Source organism: Pseudonaja textilis, chromosome 17 (assembly GCF_049901715.1).
Source record: "Pseudonaja textilis isolate UNSWEBS1 chromosome 17, rPseTex1.2, whole genome shotgun sequence".
Taxonomy (NCBI): domain Eukaryota; kingdom Metazoa; phylum Chordata; class Lepidosauria; order Squamata; family Elapidae; genus Pseudonaja; species Pseudonaja textilis.
Genome location: NC_142006.1, coordinates 705,989 through 721,568, shown reverse-complemented (window position 1 = coordinate 721,568; position 15,580 = coordinate 705,989). Strand labels below are relative to the sequence as shown.

General features: G+C 50.5%; 1 protein-coding gene across 2 annotated transcripts in view; it reads right to left on the bottom strand.

Annotated features, from left to right (window-relative positions):
* COL5A1 (collagen type V alpha 1 chain) overlaps window positions 1–14,133 on the bottom strand; it is a 250,402-nt gene extending 236,269 nt beyond the window's left edge. The window contains exon 1 of one of the 2 annotated variants that reach the window (XM_026719149.2): window positions 13,600–14,133. In XM_026719149.2, the coding sequence (XP_026574934.1) occupies window positions 13,600–13,699 (100 nt within the window). In that variant the 5' untranslated portion in view covers window positions 13,700–14,133. The remainder of the gene's footprint in view (window positions 1–13,599) is intronic. The other variant, XM_087914298.1, reaches the window with a different exon arrangement.
* Between the last annotated feature and the right edge of the window lie 1,447 nt (window positions 14,134–15,580).

The following is a 15,580-nucleotide window of genomic DNA, read 5'->3' as shown; positions in this document are numbered from 1 at the left end:
TTAAGCAGGGGGTTGGATTAGAAATTTCCAAGGTCCCTTCAACTCTCTTATTCTATGTTCTATGACCTGCTCCCAGGGTTCCAGAAAACCCCAATTCCACTTAAAAACTGCAAGGCAGGCATTTTCTCAAAGTTCCTTTTATCACAGTAGCCATACCGGCAGATCTGGGAAAACCTGACTCTGAAAGTTCCGGGTTTTCCTCCAATAAGCAAAAAAAACTACAATTCCACCCGCTGCACCCATTCTTCCATCACATGCCCATCCATTCCACCATCCATTCCAACTTGAGACATCCCCTCTGCTACTCCTCCTCCTCCTCCTCAGCCAGGTACAGGACCTTGACTTTAAAGAAGAATGCCATTACGTCTAACCAGATATGCTCCATGAAATCCCCCCCCTCCCAATTTCCCACGCTCAAGAATGTGGCAGCGTGGAAGCTTCTGGCGCTAACGTGGCTTCCAAAGCTGACCCCTGCTTTGAGGCCGCCGGGATGAATAAAGCAACAGGAGGCCTTCGGAACTACGGCCAGCCAGTGTTTCCACATTGCAGGATTTGGTTCAGCTTGGCCTGGCACTTCAGAAAACATCCAAGTTGAATCTGTTTATCATCAGCGATACCAAATTTAGACCAAGGACAAAATCCAAAGTAATACTTGTGCTGAAAAAGGGACTTTTTCAAGAGGCGAGTAGATTTTCTGTTGTTGTTTTTTTTTTCCTTTGAAGAAGTTTCACTTCTCATCCAAGAAGCTTCTTCAGAGCTGAAGAAGCTTCTTGGATGAGAAGTCAAATGTCTTGAAACAAAAAGCAAAAAAAGTCCAGTTGCCTCTTGAAAAAGCCCCTTTGGGACAACCATGACCTGGATAACTGAGAATCTCCATAGAAATTTGTGCTGTTGTTGACTGGAGCGAGATACATTAGAAAAGCGGGATGTAAGTAAACCCAGAGGGTGAGTTCTATTGCCATGTTTTAGCCAAAGCAGATAGACTTGAACCCTTGGGTTTTATTTAATTGTATTTCTCCTGGTCACGCATGTTCTTCTCTGGGCCCCGCATAGGTTTGGAGAAGGCTGGCTACTGACTTATTCAAAGAAGAGCTGTTTCCAATTATGAAGCTATATTTTGTTGCTCTATGTCTTGCCACAAAAATGTCATTTTATTTATTTATTTATTTATTTTTTGGAGAATAACGCACTCTTTTCTTGAAACTTTTTCCTGTGATGTCGAAACCATCTGCTTTTATCCTCAAGTCTAACTGGAACATCTAAGGTACAGTATTTCCCTCATAAAATAAAACTCAGCCCTGGAAAAGAACCCATGGAAATGATTTCACTTAACATCTCTTTTCAATTTTCAGGGGAAACGTTAAAAAGAACCTTCTGCACATGCTCTCGTGGAATTTACTTTGTAAGCCCTGTGGGTTCCAAAGGATTTACTGCCCAGAAAGTTAATGTGAAATTGTTTCTTTCTCGTGCAACCTAATCAGGTTTTTTGGAAGGAAATCTCACTGAACTAAGTGAATTTGTATAGTATGTACTACAACTCTATTTATGTTTTACTCAAGAAATCTTAACATCCAAAGCTGGTGAGCTTAAACTTCATTACTGCAAGGCCTAATTCAACCTCTGGGGCACTTTCGGACTCTGGGTTCACCCCCAAGAAGCCTCAACCTTGTTCCTTTTCTTGTTTCTGCTCTCCACCTCGACCGATTTCCCCACATGGCTGCATCCTGGGCCAGCGTTCCCCGAGCCCTCCTTTCTTCCCAGCCTTTGACTCTGAATTCAGCCAGCAAGTCGGAGGCAGGCCGCTGGGTGCGGAGGGAGGGCCAACTCAAGCCACACCTGGAATCCAGGAAAGCCCACCTATTCTGAAGGGGCCCAGGGGAGAGGGAGCTACCTTCGGGGGTCTGCACCTGCACGGCCATGTCTTCTCAAAAGCTGAGCTGAGAGGCAGCTCCCAACCAGCTGCTGACCTGATGGGGCCCCGCACGAACCAGGCAATCAACTCCCAGGTCCAGATCAGACCTGAGCAGCTGGACCCAAGAGTCTTCTCCTTGTGCATCTTAGGTAGTTGGGGGGGCAGGAAACAGCAGGACCGGGTCAAAGCAGGTGAAGACCTCTACGAGTGGACGGAGGAGAACAGAGGCCTGGGGGGCTCATCGAGAACCAGGTGGCCCATGGGCATCGGGAAGAAGGACGACTGGGAAGGATGGGCCAAGGTCATAACTCTCATCCATGGCAGCCGCAGACCCGGGGACGGGAGTGGCAGTTGGAGCTGGAAGAGCCCAAAGAGGAGGAGGAGGAGGAGGAAGGCAGAGAACCCGGCCATGCTGACCAGCTGACGAAGCAAGCTGTGATGGATGCCTTCCAAACGTTCTAGGCTCAGGAGCCCCCCCTGCCAAGACACCCCAAGCCAGGCCCAGCAGACTCAAGTGGAAGACAAGGAAGGGAGGACTTCGCCCGGGGCCACCATGTCAGGTGCTTCAACAACTGTTGCCGCCATGTCTACAGGTGCGGGAACAGCACCGAGGGAGGACACCAGAGCTGCCCAGGCGAAGCCAAAGAGTTAGAAGAGCCCATCCCTCGGGGTGAAATTTGATGGGGAGTCCCAGAAACTGGGGTTCTTCTTGGCCCACATGCAGGAATATGGGCCCAAAATACCTACGGAAGCATCACCCTGGCGCTTGAAGGAGCTGCCGCTCACCGGATGGCCACGCTTCGCAATGAAAATGCCCCTGAGCTAAGGAGCTTCAGCCGCTTCGTGGTGGCATCCTGGTGGCGATTTGAGGACCCCAGCTGATCACAAAGAAAGGGAACGCATCAACCATCCACCAGGGTTGCAGGGGGATCGCCAAGTACACTGAAGAATTCCGTGACCTGGCAGGCAGGCTCAATAACCGACTGCAAGACTTCCTCATCAGCTGAACAGCGACATTTACAACCCCCGCCCAACCCTGCACGAGTGGTATGTCTTGGCCAAAGAAGTGGTCACCGACCAAGCTTCCAACAAGTACCGCCCAGGGAGAAGATGGGAGAAGAGAAATCACCTCCGGAGAAAAGAGAACCGATAAAGCCACCGAATCCACAAGCCCACCCAACTGCTTGGTTCAAGTGTGGATAAGTGTGGGTAACAGCAGAATCCAAAACAGGGCAGCCTGCCAAGAAAGCCACCCCTGGCCCTGCCAGGAAACCTGCTAAATCATCACAGCGTGTTCTGACCCAGACCTTGTTCCAAGGAAACAAACTCCAACAGAGGTAAAAGCAAAACCTTTTAATGCTTCTCTGCAAATTCCGTTCATTCACAGTTAAAAGGCTCTGAAAACTAATTGTCTCTGATAAGAATGAGCCTTGCTAAGGTTGTGCAAGGCTGCCAAAAGCACTAGATTAAGTTGCCAAGAAATATTCAAAACAAAGTCTCCAAACACAAACCAGGATAGTCCAAACGTCCACAAGGCTTGAAGTGCAAGAACTTCTTTGCTTCCTGCAAAGAACTCCCACCTCTGAGGGCTGGCTTTTATCCCTTAAGGGAGGGGCCGTCACCTTGCAGCCTTACTCCCAAGTTGCCCGTGCTGCTGCAGCTGCACTTTCCTTCGAGCAGCCCTGCACACACATGCACTGGGCCCAGGCTCCCCAGGGGCCTCTGCATCACTGCTGCCAGCCTCCACAATTTCCGAAGGCAGCACTCCACTCCCTGATGGTCCTGGCCCCATCCCTGCATCACACGCAGGCCCCTCACCTGAGTCCTCACTCTCCGAGACCTCAGCTGTCCACACCTGCTGCCACAACACAACGATCCTGAGAAATGGAACTGAAAAGGGTGGAGGTCGTTAAGTTAACCCCATCTCCCAAAAGTGTGAGTTCTACGTGGATGAGAAGAGAGGATGCCCTAAGTCCGTTCTGAGTTGTTCACAACTACTAGGAGGGATGGCCAGCAAAATCCAAAGATGGCCCATTTTTTTCCATTCATGGTCTTACATTTGCACCAAGCTTGATTCCCAGCAACCAGATCCAGGTAGTTTAGCTCAGAAATTAAGCCTAAATTTATTAAGAAGCCCAGCCTGATTGTCAAATCTGGCTTTGTCCTGGATGTGATAGCAGCTTTTGATGGCCCACAACCACAAAACATGTTCAACCCCATTGCAGATTAACAATGCGAGACCAAAAGTAAGCATTTAATTTCACATTTTAAAAAAAACCTAGTACACAAACCAAAACTTAATTCTCAATTAAAATGTGGAGTTGTCCAAAATTTGTTATGCGCCTTTGAAATGCATATTCAGGAACAATCCACCCCAAAAATACATATATTCTGAACAAATTTGCAAAATAAATTACATCATGAGAAAATGTTCGCAAAAGCTATACATAGTAGACAAAACTGTCAAAAAAATGCATTTAAAGGTAAGAGCACCAAAATGAATGTATGGATGGAAACTGAACTAGGAGAGATTCAACATGGAAATAAGGAGGAATTTCCTGACAGGGAGAACATTTAACAAAAGGAACAGAAGTTGCCTTCAGAAGTTGTGGGAGCTTCATCACTGGAGACTTTCAAGAAGAGGCTGGGCTGCCCTCGGTCAGAAATGGGTGTATGGTCTCCTGCTTGGGTGTGGGGTTGGACTAGATGACCTACAAGGTCCCTTCCAACTCTGGTTTTCTATATTCAATGGAAGAGCTTGCCTTCGGAGGTTGTGGGAGCTTCATCACTGGAGGCTTTCAAGAAGAGACTGGGCTCCCATCTGTCAGAAATGATGTAGGTGGAGAATTTGCTTGGGTGGATCCCTTCCAACTTTGTTAATATGTTAAATCTGTTAAATCTCTTAGGGTTTCATGCTGCTTTTTCTGTGCTTAAGGCAAAAAAAAGTAGCATTTTTCCAACCTCGTTTATATTCACATCCTGTTGGGCTCCGCAGTTTAGCCCATGGACCACAACACAAGTTCTTTTCCCCCCAAAAGCAATGAGCAGATGTCCTCCAACAAGGCCTTCCTTGCTGCTGGTTATCCTGTCCAGGAAGTCCATGACAACAGTTCATTTAGTGACCATTCAAAGTTACATCAGTCCTGGAAAAAGTGACTTATGACCGGTTTTCACACTATGACCGTTGCAACATCCTCATGGTCATGTGATCAAAATTCAGGCACAACTGACTTATACTTACAACAGTTGCCACATCCTGGGGTCATGTGATCCCCTTTTTCAGATCTTCTGATAAACCAAGTCAATGGGCAAGCCAGATTCACTTAACAACCGTGTTAACTGCAGTGATTCACTGAACAACTGGGGCAAAAAGGTCATAAAATGGGGCAAAATTCGTGTCGGGATTCCAGCAATCGCCCTAATTAAATCATGATTCTCAAGCCCAACTTCAAAAAGCTTCAAAGGATTTGTGGAAGGCGACATGCCGGCCCTGCCCTGTATGAAGCCAACTCCTGGCCTACATCATTTACAGTCCCCTGTGACCCTGTTTCCCCCCTGGGTGTGTCATCAACCAGATTCTCCAATTGAGCCCATTCACAGGCCAGGTGTCATCAATCACATTCTCCAATTAAATATATTAAAAACTAGTTACAAGAGATTACTGGTCATCAGACTGAGCTCAGACCGGATACCTTTCTTCTAGGAATTATCAAAGATCGAATCCCCAAAGAAGTAAAGTATCTATTGCTACATATCACAACAGCCACCAGAATAGCTTTTGCACAAGTATGGAAAACTCCTAATATTACCAATGAAGAATTAATATTACAAAAAATAATGGAAAGTGCTGAAATGAACATGTTAACACTGAAACTGAAAGAAAGAGAAGACTCTGAATATTTTTTTAATCTGGAATAAATGGTATGAATCTGGGTTGGGTAGCAAACAGAACAAGAAATAAGACAAGAAATTTAACCGTCAGAAGCCTTCAGAAAGTAAAATGTAAATATGTAATATGTAATATATATAAGAATATAAGAATAACAATTATAGAAAATCATTATTCAATATTAGATAAATGTAAATACAATGTGTTAAGATATATAAGATAAAAACCTGTATGGGTGTCAAAAAATGCTGTTGAAATCATGATGTTTTATGTTGTAGTAACAGAAACTATATACATATATACATACATATACACACACACGGATATATATATATTCACATATACATACATACACACAAAACATACACACACACACACACATTCACAGGCAAAAACTCTGGTATTTTAGTTACAACCTTTTAAAGATAAAGAGTTGGAATGTACTTTCGCTTCCAAACTGATGCACTGCTCTGCCAAATTTCCTTTCTCTCCCCGCCCCCATTTTTTTCTTATGGCAACTACTAAAACAGGCATAGGAATGTTTTATGAGTTGACAATTCACTTAACAACTGTCTCACTTAGCAGCAGAGATTTTGGGCTCCGTTGTGACTTTGGGCTCCTGTATTTATTTAAAATGGATGCTGCTCTCAAAGACCTCAAAATAATGAAGTTATATTCCTGGCCTTGCTTATATCAGTCTGAACAATCTTGAAGATTTCAGAGGTAACATCGAGAGACGTACATCCTTTCCACCATGAACACCACCCTATAAACCCTAACCCTCTCAACCAAATTAGGGTCAAGTTTATCTGCATGCAAGAATTGCCCAGCTGGGTCAGAGGTTTCCCAACCTTCCTCTCTCCATTTGGTGATTGATGTCAACACCTATCAACTGCAGCCACCCTAGATAACGGATGATGGGAGAAGAATCTGAAGCAACCAGAGAGCCTTAGGCTATGGAAAGTAGTCTTGTGAACATCCAGTTGCCAGAAGGCAGAATATATGTGGAATACCACATATATTCCTGATACAGAGATTAACAGAGTTGGGTTGTAGGGTTTATAGACCTTGTAGGTCATCTAGTAGTCCAACCCAGTCTAAGCAGACCATACAGTGTAGGGCAGGGGTCTTCAAACTTGACAGATTTAAGTCTTGTGGACTTGAACTCCCAGAATTCCTCCTCCAGTCATGTTAGCTCAGGAATTCTGGGAGTTGAAATCTACAAGTCTTAAACTTGCCAAGTTTGAAGATCCTTGGTGTAGGGTCTACAGCATTTCTGACCGATGGCAGCCCAGCCTCTTCTTGAAAGCTTCCAGGGATGAAACTCCCACAACTTCTGAAGGCAGCTTCTGTTCCAGGGGTGGACTGCTCTCACTATCAGAATCCCAGCATCTGGAATTCAGAGATGTTCTGGCTCTCTTCTATTTGGATATTCCACTTAGATTATCTACTTTATGCCCTATGGGTTTATTTAATCTTTTCCTAGATTCTTGGTATCTTCTGCTTGCTATTTTCCCTCACTATATTTCTATTTATTTATTTGTATTTGTGTATTGTGAGCCCCCCAGAGTCAGGCTGGAATTGGCCAGCACCAAGGCCAGTTTTGTATATATAAATATATACAAAAAAATATGCAAATAAATATATGCAATCCATAGGGTCTTATTTATGTATTTAACACATTTGAATTCTTGGGACCTGGGTTCAGGCTGAGGTTCAGACTCAGGGTGGGCTTTTGCCACTTGCTTAAACTGAGAAGGAGCAAAGAGTATATATATAATGAAAGGCCCAGGAACTCTCAGACTTGGTCACAACTTGAGACAGTGACTGCCTCTGTTAAGCATCTTTTCAGGCAGGACGGGAATCTGGCTGAGCAATGTCTGGTCAAGAACCTGAACTCAGATCAGTGGCCCCTTGGTGAGAAGGTCTGAGTTCAGGAGACAGGGCTTCTAGCATGCAACCATTGCTTCCCCCTTCCAGCCCCTTTGCAGGTGTCAGATTAGAGAGCTGGTCTTACCCTCTTTATCGTAACGATTTGATTCACAAGATAGCCATGTCATTTTATTAGATTGAACACTGGGCCCTCTCCAACAACATGAAATTTAATGTGGAGAAAAGTAAAGTCTTACACTTAGGCAAGAAAAAGCAAAAAGAAACATACAGGCTCAATATCAGTAACTGTGAGAGGGATCTTGGACTCTTAGTGGACAACCAGCTAAATAAGAGCCAGCCATGTGCAGCGGCGGCCAAAAAAGCCAATGCAATCCTAAACTGCATTAACAGAGGGATACAATCAAGATCAAGGGAGGTACTAATACCACTCTATAAAGCCCTAGTAAGACCACACCTAGAGTCCTGCATCCACTTTGGGTCACCACACTATAAAAAAGAAGTTGAGACTCTAGAAAAAGTGCAGAGAAGAGCAACCAGGATGATCAGGGGACTGGAGGCTCAAACATACGATGAACGGTTGCAGGAACCGGGCCTGGCTAGTCTGGTGAAGAGAAGGACTAGGGGAGACAGGAGAGGAGCCTTCCAATATTTGAGGGGCTGCCCCAGAGAGGAGTAGGGGGTCAAGCTGTTTTACAAGGGACTTGTAGGCCAGAGAAGGAACAATGGATGGAAACTGAACAAGGAGAGATTCAACCTGGAAATAAGGAGAATTTTTCTGACAAGGAGAACCATCAACTAATGGAACAGAAGTTGCCTTCAGAAGTTGTGGGAGCTTCATCCCTGGAGGCTTTCAAGAAGAGACTGGGATGCCATATGTCAGAGATGGTGCAGGGTCTGCTGCTTGGGGGGGAGGGGCAGGTTGGACTAGATGACCTCCAAGGTCCCTTCCAACTCTGTTAATCTAATCTAATCTAAAACCCCACCAAGCCTGCTAAAATAGTTTCTAAGTGCAAATGGGGAAGAATTCACAGATTGCCACAGCTGGTGAAACAAAACTTTCTGCAAAGTATTTCTTGTCTGCCAAAGAGAAAAAAGAAGCCCCCACCACTAACATGTCGCCAATCTTCCACAATGTTGGCCCAGGGACCCAGTTCTGAAGGGCTGCATCCTCAGTGCTGGCCCCTCCCATTGAGCACTTAGCTGGGGCATCTAGAAATCATTTCCCGCCTGGCTCTGGACCGGAGTGATGGACAGATATCACTTCGCTTCTCAGGAATGACCGGCTCCGCCAACAGCAGCAGAGCCACCAAACGTTGGGAAACTGAAGGGGGGGAGAAGGGCCCCCCTTTGCCAAAAGCCAACAAGCACTGTGAAGTCTCTTTGCTATTCTAATTAGCCAGGAATGTTCGGTTCCAAATGTCATAGTTTGGATGTGGAACAGTCAAAAGCAAATGAACCTTTCCATAAAGATAAAGACAGAAAAAAACCATTCTGCTGAATATCAATGGGAAAAAATGAACAGTTTCAAAAGTCTTGGCTTATTCTCAGAATGTCCTGTGTTCTGTTTTTGTAGGCAAGACTGAATTTTCTGCAGAACATTATCAATTTCCCAGGAGTTTCGCTGGAGTTCTCTCCCAGGTCCCAAGACTCAGTTACTCTAACAGACTAACCGAGTTGGAAGAGACCCTGTGGGGCATCTAGTCCAAATCCCCCCACCCAGCAGGAGACCCGACCCCATTTCTGACAGATGGCAGCCCAGTCTCTCCTTGAAAGCTTCCAGCGACGGAGCTCCCACATCTGTATCGAAGAAAGGCAAGCTTAACTTAACCAAGATCTTGGTCTGAACATCCTCCTGCCTTAGAAACCTTAGAAAACATTTGGGCCACTTGCTTTCCAGGGAAGCTGGACGCTCTGGACTGTTGTGGTACGATGCTCCCGACGCAAACGGAGCTGAGGGACCTTGGAAAATGGCAACCATCCTGAGCCGCTACTCCTGCGCATGAGGTCACATCCATGCCTGCTTCCAGCCTTTCATCTCCCACATCTGGATTTCTGGCACACAGCAGAAGCCCCCCAAAAGAATACCAGCCTTGTTTCTCTTCATTCCACTTCCTTTTTCAAGCTGGCCTGAAAGTAGCAAAGGCAGCTTAAGTGAGTGCCACTCAGTCGATTTCCTAGGCCCGCCGTCTGCCTTGGATCGAACACTGTCGCACTGCTCTTTTCAGGGTGATGCCAGAGGCTGGAACTCTGCTGGGGAGGGGGCTGCAAATGCAGGATCCGCTCGTCCCCCTGCAGAAAAGCCACCAGGTGGAGAGAGGCTCCCCGGCTGATCACATGCAGCAGCCCCTTGTACCTCAGGCCAGGATCACTGCAAAATCCCAGAATTGGGAGCAGTGCAGCCATGGCGTGGGGCAGGGGACCCCAAACTTGGCAACTTGTAAGACTTGTGGACTTCAACTCTGAGGAACTCTGGGAGTTGAAGTCCACAAGTCTTAAAGTTGCCAAGTTGGGGGACCGCTGTTCTAAGGCTTTATAGAACGGTATTAATACCTCCCTTGACCTTGATTGTATCCCTCTGTCAATGCAACTTAATTCACCTGTAAAGCCCTTCATGCTACCTGGCCTGGTTTATTTGCAGGACCACCTGCTGGCTGAGGAATTCTGGGAGTTGAATCCACCAGTCTTAAAGTTGCCAAGTTTGGAGACCTCTGGCGTGGGGCAACAATGATCAACCAGAGGAGGAAGACGGTTGCATGACTGCCTTCCAAAGCCAAAAAGGGGGCCTTTCTCCTGCAACTGCTCCCCCCCCCTTGCAAGGTCTAGGAGACAAAGAGCCATGATGCAACCCAACTTCACTAGTGGAACTATGGAAAGTCATAGCAGAACTATTACATCACCCATTTTGCTAGATGGGGGAAATGCCTGGAGCCAGGCTGCTGCGCTCGGGGGGGTGGGGGTGGGGGTTCAGCTTTCTTGCAGCGAAGCAGCCTCCCCCCAGCTCAACCCCAATGCATCTGGGAGACTTGCTGGCCGGCCTTGAGCCAGGCACTCCGGGGCTGGGTGGGGCCACTCTTCCAGTCCAAAAAAAAGAGCACTCACCAGCTCCAGAATAAACAACTTCTGGCTCTTTGAAATCTCTGGTGTGACTTGTATAATGCAAAATGGATCCTGATGTCCACTCCAGAATGAATTCCTCCTCCAAGATTTTTCCAGATCCAGCCAGAGGCCTCCAAGGAGGCCAAGGGGCAAGAATGTCATGGCAGGAAAACCCAGCACTGGAAAAAGAGTGAGAGGGAGGGAGCGCAGCCAAGCCTTCTTCCCCCTCGTCATCCCTTCCAGACCCTCGCCTGATCCCTTCCCAGGCCATCAGTCCTGGAAGCTGGGATCCCTGCCCAACTTGGATCCAGGATGGAATCTCTTCCCCTCTCTTTCGCTGCCCGGTCTGCCCCAGGCACAGCCGACGATAACCTCCTGAACTCCGGGCAACGATGGGACAAGGCCTGGCAAATGGAAGAGCCCCCGGTGGCTCTTGTTAGGAGGCAGCTGTGGTTCATCTCCAGGGCAAGATGGAAGGTGGCCTGCTGCCCAGCCCAAGTCCCGACAGCCTCAGCCCTTCTCCTGTCAGAGCAAAAGGCACAACGGCCTCCCCTTCTCACTTCATCACCCTGACCGACTGAGGATATCTGAATCCGTACAAGGTCTCCTGCTTGAGCCGAGGGTTGGGCTAGAAGGCCTCCCAAGGTCCCTTCCAGCTCTCTTCTCTTAATACATTCATCTTTCATCAGGGTGAGATTCCATTAGCTAAATCCACATGGCATGCAAGGTAATGAATTCAAGATCTCACCAAACCCACAAAACAGGGCTCCCCAAACTTAAGCCAAGGACTGTTAGGGAAGCAGACCCCCCCTCCTTTTTTTAAAGGCTCCTGCAAGCATGATACCTGAGCTCAGACTTCAGAGTAAAGCCAATGAAATCCTGTGGGGAAATCACACACACCCTCTCTCCTTTTGAAGGGGGCAGCCACAGTGTCCCCAAGCGCAAGAGGGGGTGCCAATGCCCCCACCAGTAACCCCGTGATCCCCAAACGGTACAGGAGGGGGACCCGCCGGGCATGCTCAGATTCCCCGCACTTGGCCTTGCTACTAGCTGGCACCTCCATATCTACCTGAACAGTTGCACACCTGAGCCCACCTGGAGGTTTCTTATCAGTTTGTGGGGAGGCAGAGAATAGCCAAGCCTCTGCAGCCACTGGGGATGGGGCGGGGGGTGGAGATGTGCTCACAGGTCACGGCAACTGTGTCCCTAGCCTTTCAGAAAGCTGGCAGCTGGCACTCCTTGGCCTACAGAACAGCATAAAACCATCAAATTGCTTGGAAAGACGGCAAACATTTATCACCAACTCTAAATAATGAATGGAATCTATACAAAACACACTCTGGACGGAAAACTCCGATTCAAATGAAACCGTCTATAGATTAAAGAGATATTAACTGCAACACTTATTGGCAAAGTCCTGGAGATCCTTTGCGGAGTTGGCCATTTAAACTTTCTGGGGTCAGATCTTCAAAGACGCTTTGTGGGTGCCAATTCCCACTGGGGATCTATGCCTGCCTCGGAGCAGCTCTGCTTCCGCGCTGGCTACCAAGGCAGTCCTGGCTTTGCAAAGTTTGTCAAGCCGCGTCCCCTTCCTCAGAGCTTCCGGGCAGCGCCTCTCTCGAAACACGAAGGCAGACTAGGCCAGCAGCGAAACCACCCCAGACTGGTCAGCTCTTGGGACACAGAGGCCAGTTATGAGGTCAGCCGCCTATGCTTGCAAAGCTGAGTGGCACTGCCAACCTGCGAGTGAGCCATAAGGGAGATTCCACTGGCATGGAGCCCTGTGCATCTCTCTGTGGCGCGCTGGGTAAAGTTTGGGTGCCACAGTAGCTGAGAGGCACATACAAACTACTCTCATTCTCTTTCCTGCTCAGAAAAATTTGGAGGTTCAGATTTGGGGGAAACCCTTTGGTATCAGTCTTTTATTTCCCACAAAGTGCAGAGAACTTTGTTTAATCCCCAACTTTTCATCCAACTACCTCAACCCCAAATCTTTATGAATGCCAGCTTCAGAATAAGCAGGCGAAGGTGCTGCATTTTCCCAGTTTACTTCCATTTCTGTCATTTGTTGAGGTCTCCCGATTCCGTGTTAAGCCCCTGGGTATTTTACACCATGTCACGATGTCCTGCTCGGTTGCTTTTGCTACAGGAATATAGAAACAGGCCAGGCGTCCCAGAAACCACGCTTAACGGGGATGATACCTCCGAGCATTTTCGGATCGCTACCTTGGCAATCTAGCTTTAAAAGGTGAAAAAAAGGGACTTCAATCCACGCTCAACAATGGGGGGAGAAGGCCAGTTCTCGTCCCTCCTGGGCGGCAGAGGCGAAACGAGCACCGGGAGGGTTTTTTCACCCGAGAGCAGCCGACCGACGGCCAGATGGGAACCCCGTTTTTTCCAGGCGTCTCAGCCGCGGCCCCTCGCTCCTCCAGGGCAGCGCCGGGTCCCCCCGAGGCGCGGAGGCGGCACATGGGGGCGTCCGCAGACTAAGATCCTCCCCGTTTGCAAAGTTTCGGACGGTCCCCAGGAAGAAAGTTTGCAGCAACCGGCACAGAGCTCCTGTCCGCCACAAAGAGACCGTTGCAAAGCGGAGGGATCGGTGCAGGGGAGGAAAAGGCTTTTCCGTTCCCGAGGAAGCGCTTCTCGCACCCTCCTCCCTCCCTCCCGCCTTCCTTCCTTCGCCGCCGCCGAAGAGTTCTCCCTGAACCCCCCCCACCGCCCGCCCCCCGCTCCGAGCAAGGCAGGCGAGGCGCGGGGTCCCGCCGGGCCGCGGGCTGAAGGCCGCCGGGGATGCTCCGGGGCTTCTTACCTGCGCGACTGGGGCGGGCGAGGGCGGCGAGCAGGAGCAGCGCCAGGCTCCCGGGCCGGTTCAGCCAGCTCCGCCGTTTCCACCGGGTGTGCGTGTCCATGTCCGCGGGGCTGGTCCGGGCGAGGCAGCAAAGCGGGGACGTCGGCGCGGCGGGGCGGCTGCTCTTCCCGACAACCGGCGGGCGCTGCGGGAGGCTTTCGGACTAAGAAGCGGGCGGCTCCCTCCCCTCCCCTCCCCTCCGCCCCCGGCAGGACCCTCCTAGGTGGCCATCGGCTGGGCGGCGGCAGCGGCAGCAACGGCGGCGGCGGCGGCGGCGACTCTCCCTGCTCAGCCTGCTGGCCCGGCGCGCGGCTGGGGAGGCTCGGGGTCTCGGCTTGCGCGGGGAAGGTCCGGGCGCTCTCGGCTGCCCCCTCGGCGTCTCCTCCCCGCCTCTTTCGCGGCTCCCTCCGCCCGAGCTCCTTCTTCCGGGGCGCCGCTCGGCAAAGTGAGGTCGCCCCGCTTTCCTGCCCCGCGAAACTTTCGGGTTCTGCCCCCCACCCTCCACCCTCGCCCTCCCCGCTCCCCGCGTCAAGCCGACGGGGCCGAGCTGCTAATCGGGGGGGGGGCTGGCCAATCGCGGCGAGGAAAGCCCCGGCCCCGCCCCGCTCCGAAGGCGGGGGCCGAGGGCGCCACGAAGCTTTGCCTGTGTGGCAGGGGCGGCCGGCGGCTCCCCCCAACCCCTCGCGCTTCTCCCGCGCGCCGCCCCGGCCAGGCCCGCGCGCCGCCTCAGCCTCAGCCCAGCGCCGGCCCCGAGCGGCCCCGAGGCCCGGACTGGCCCGCGGGGACGGCGGCGGGATGCGGCTGGGCCGGACGCCGGGCGAGCCGGGCCTCGCTTGGGGTCTTCGCTGGGCGACCCCGCGGCGCTTTCCCTCCTGCCCCCCAGGCTCCGAGTGCGGCCGCCGAAGCTTCTCCGCGGCTGGAAGCTCCGGGTCGCCCTGGAATCGGCCCGCTCCTTCAACAGTCCCTTCCCGGGCATCTTTAACGGATTAACGGAGTTGGAAGGGACTTTGGAGGTCATCTAGTCCAACCCCTACCCGCCGAAGCCGAAGCCCCTGCACCATGTCTGACAGACTGCGGTTTAGTCTCTTCTTAAGCTCCCAGGGACGAAGCTCCCACAACTTCCGAGGGCAACTTCTGTTCCACTGGTGGATTGTCCTCACTGTCAGAAAATTCCTCTTTATTTCCAGGTTGAATCTCTCTCCTCCACCAGTTTCCATCCATTCTTTCTTGGGTGCCTTGGAAAAGAGCTTGACTCCCCCTCCTCTGGGGCAGCCCCTCAAGTATTGGAAGGCTGCTCTCCTGTCTCCCCTGGTCCTTCTCTTCACCAGACTAGCTAAGATCAGTTCCTGCAACCGTTCATCGTATGTCTGAGCCTCCAGTCCCCTCCTCATGCTGGTTGCTCTTCTCTGCCCTCTTTCCAGAGTCTCGACATATTTTTTTGCCTCAGGTGCAGCTTTTTGCAGCCCAAAGGTGGCCTCGTCTCTCCCTCCCTGCCTGTGCCAGGAAATGTTCCCCTCAGCATTTGGGAAGAGGTGCCCATCTGTCTGTCCTCTGTGCTCGGCAAGGAGCCTTTTCTGCCCCATGGACAGGAGTTCCCTGGCCAGCCTCCCCTTCTGCCCCAGACAGCTACAAGGCTGGGAAGACCCCTCGGTCCACCCCTGACTCTGCTGACAGGCAGTGGGGCAAAGGGTGAGGGGAGAGAGTGCAGGCCTGCTCCTCCTCCGGCTCAGGCCCCAGCCTCCAGGCCCCCAGCTGGCTGGCCAGGCCTCCTTTGGGCCCAGACCTGTGTCCCCAGGGGGCCAAAAAGCCTGTAGAGATTCTCAGTCCTCCAGGTCATGGTTGTCCCAAAGGTGCTTCTTCAGGAGGCAAACTCAAACTTTCTTGTTTTTTTCCTTTTGAAGACATTTAGCTTCTCATCCCAGAAGCTTCTTCAACTCTGACT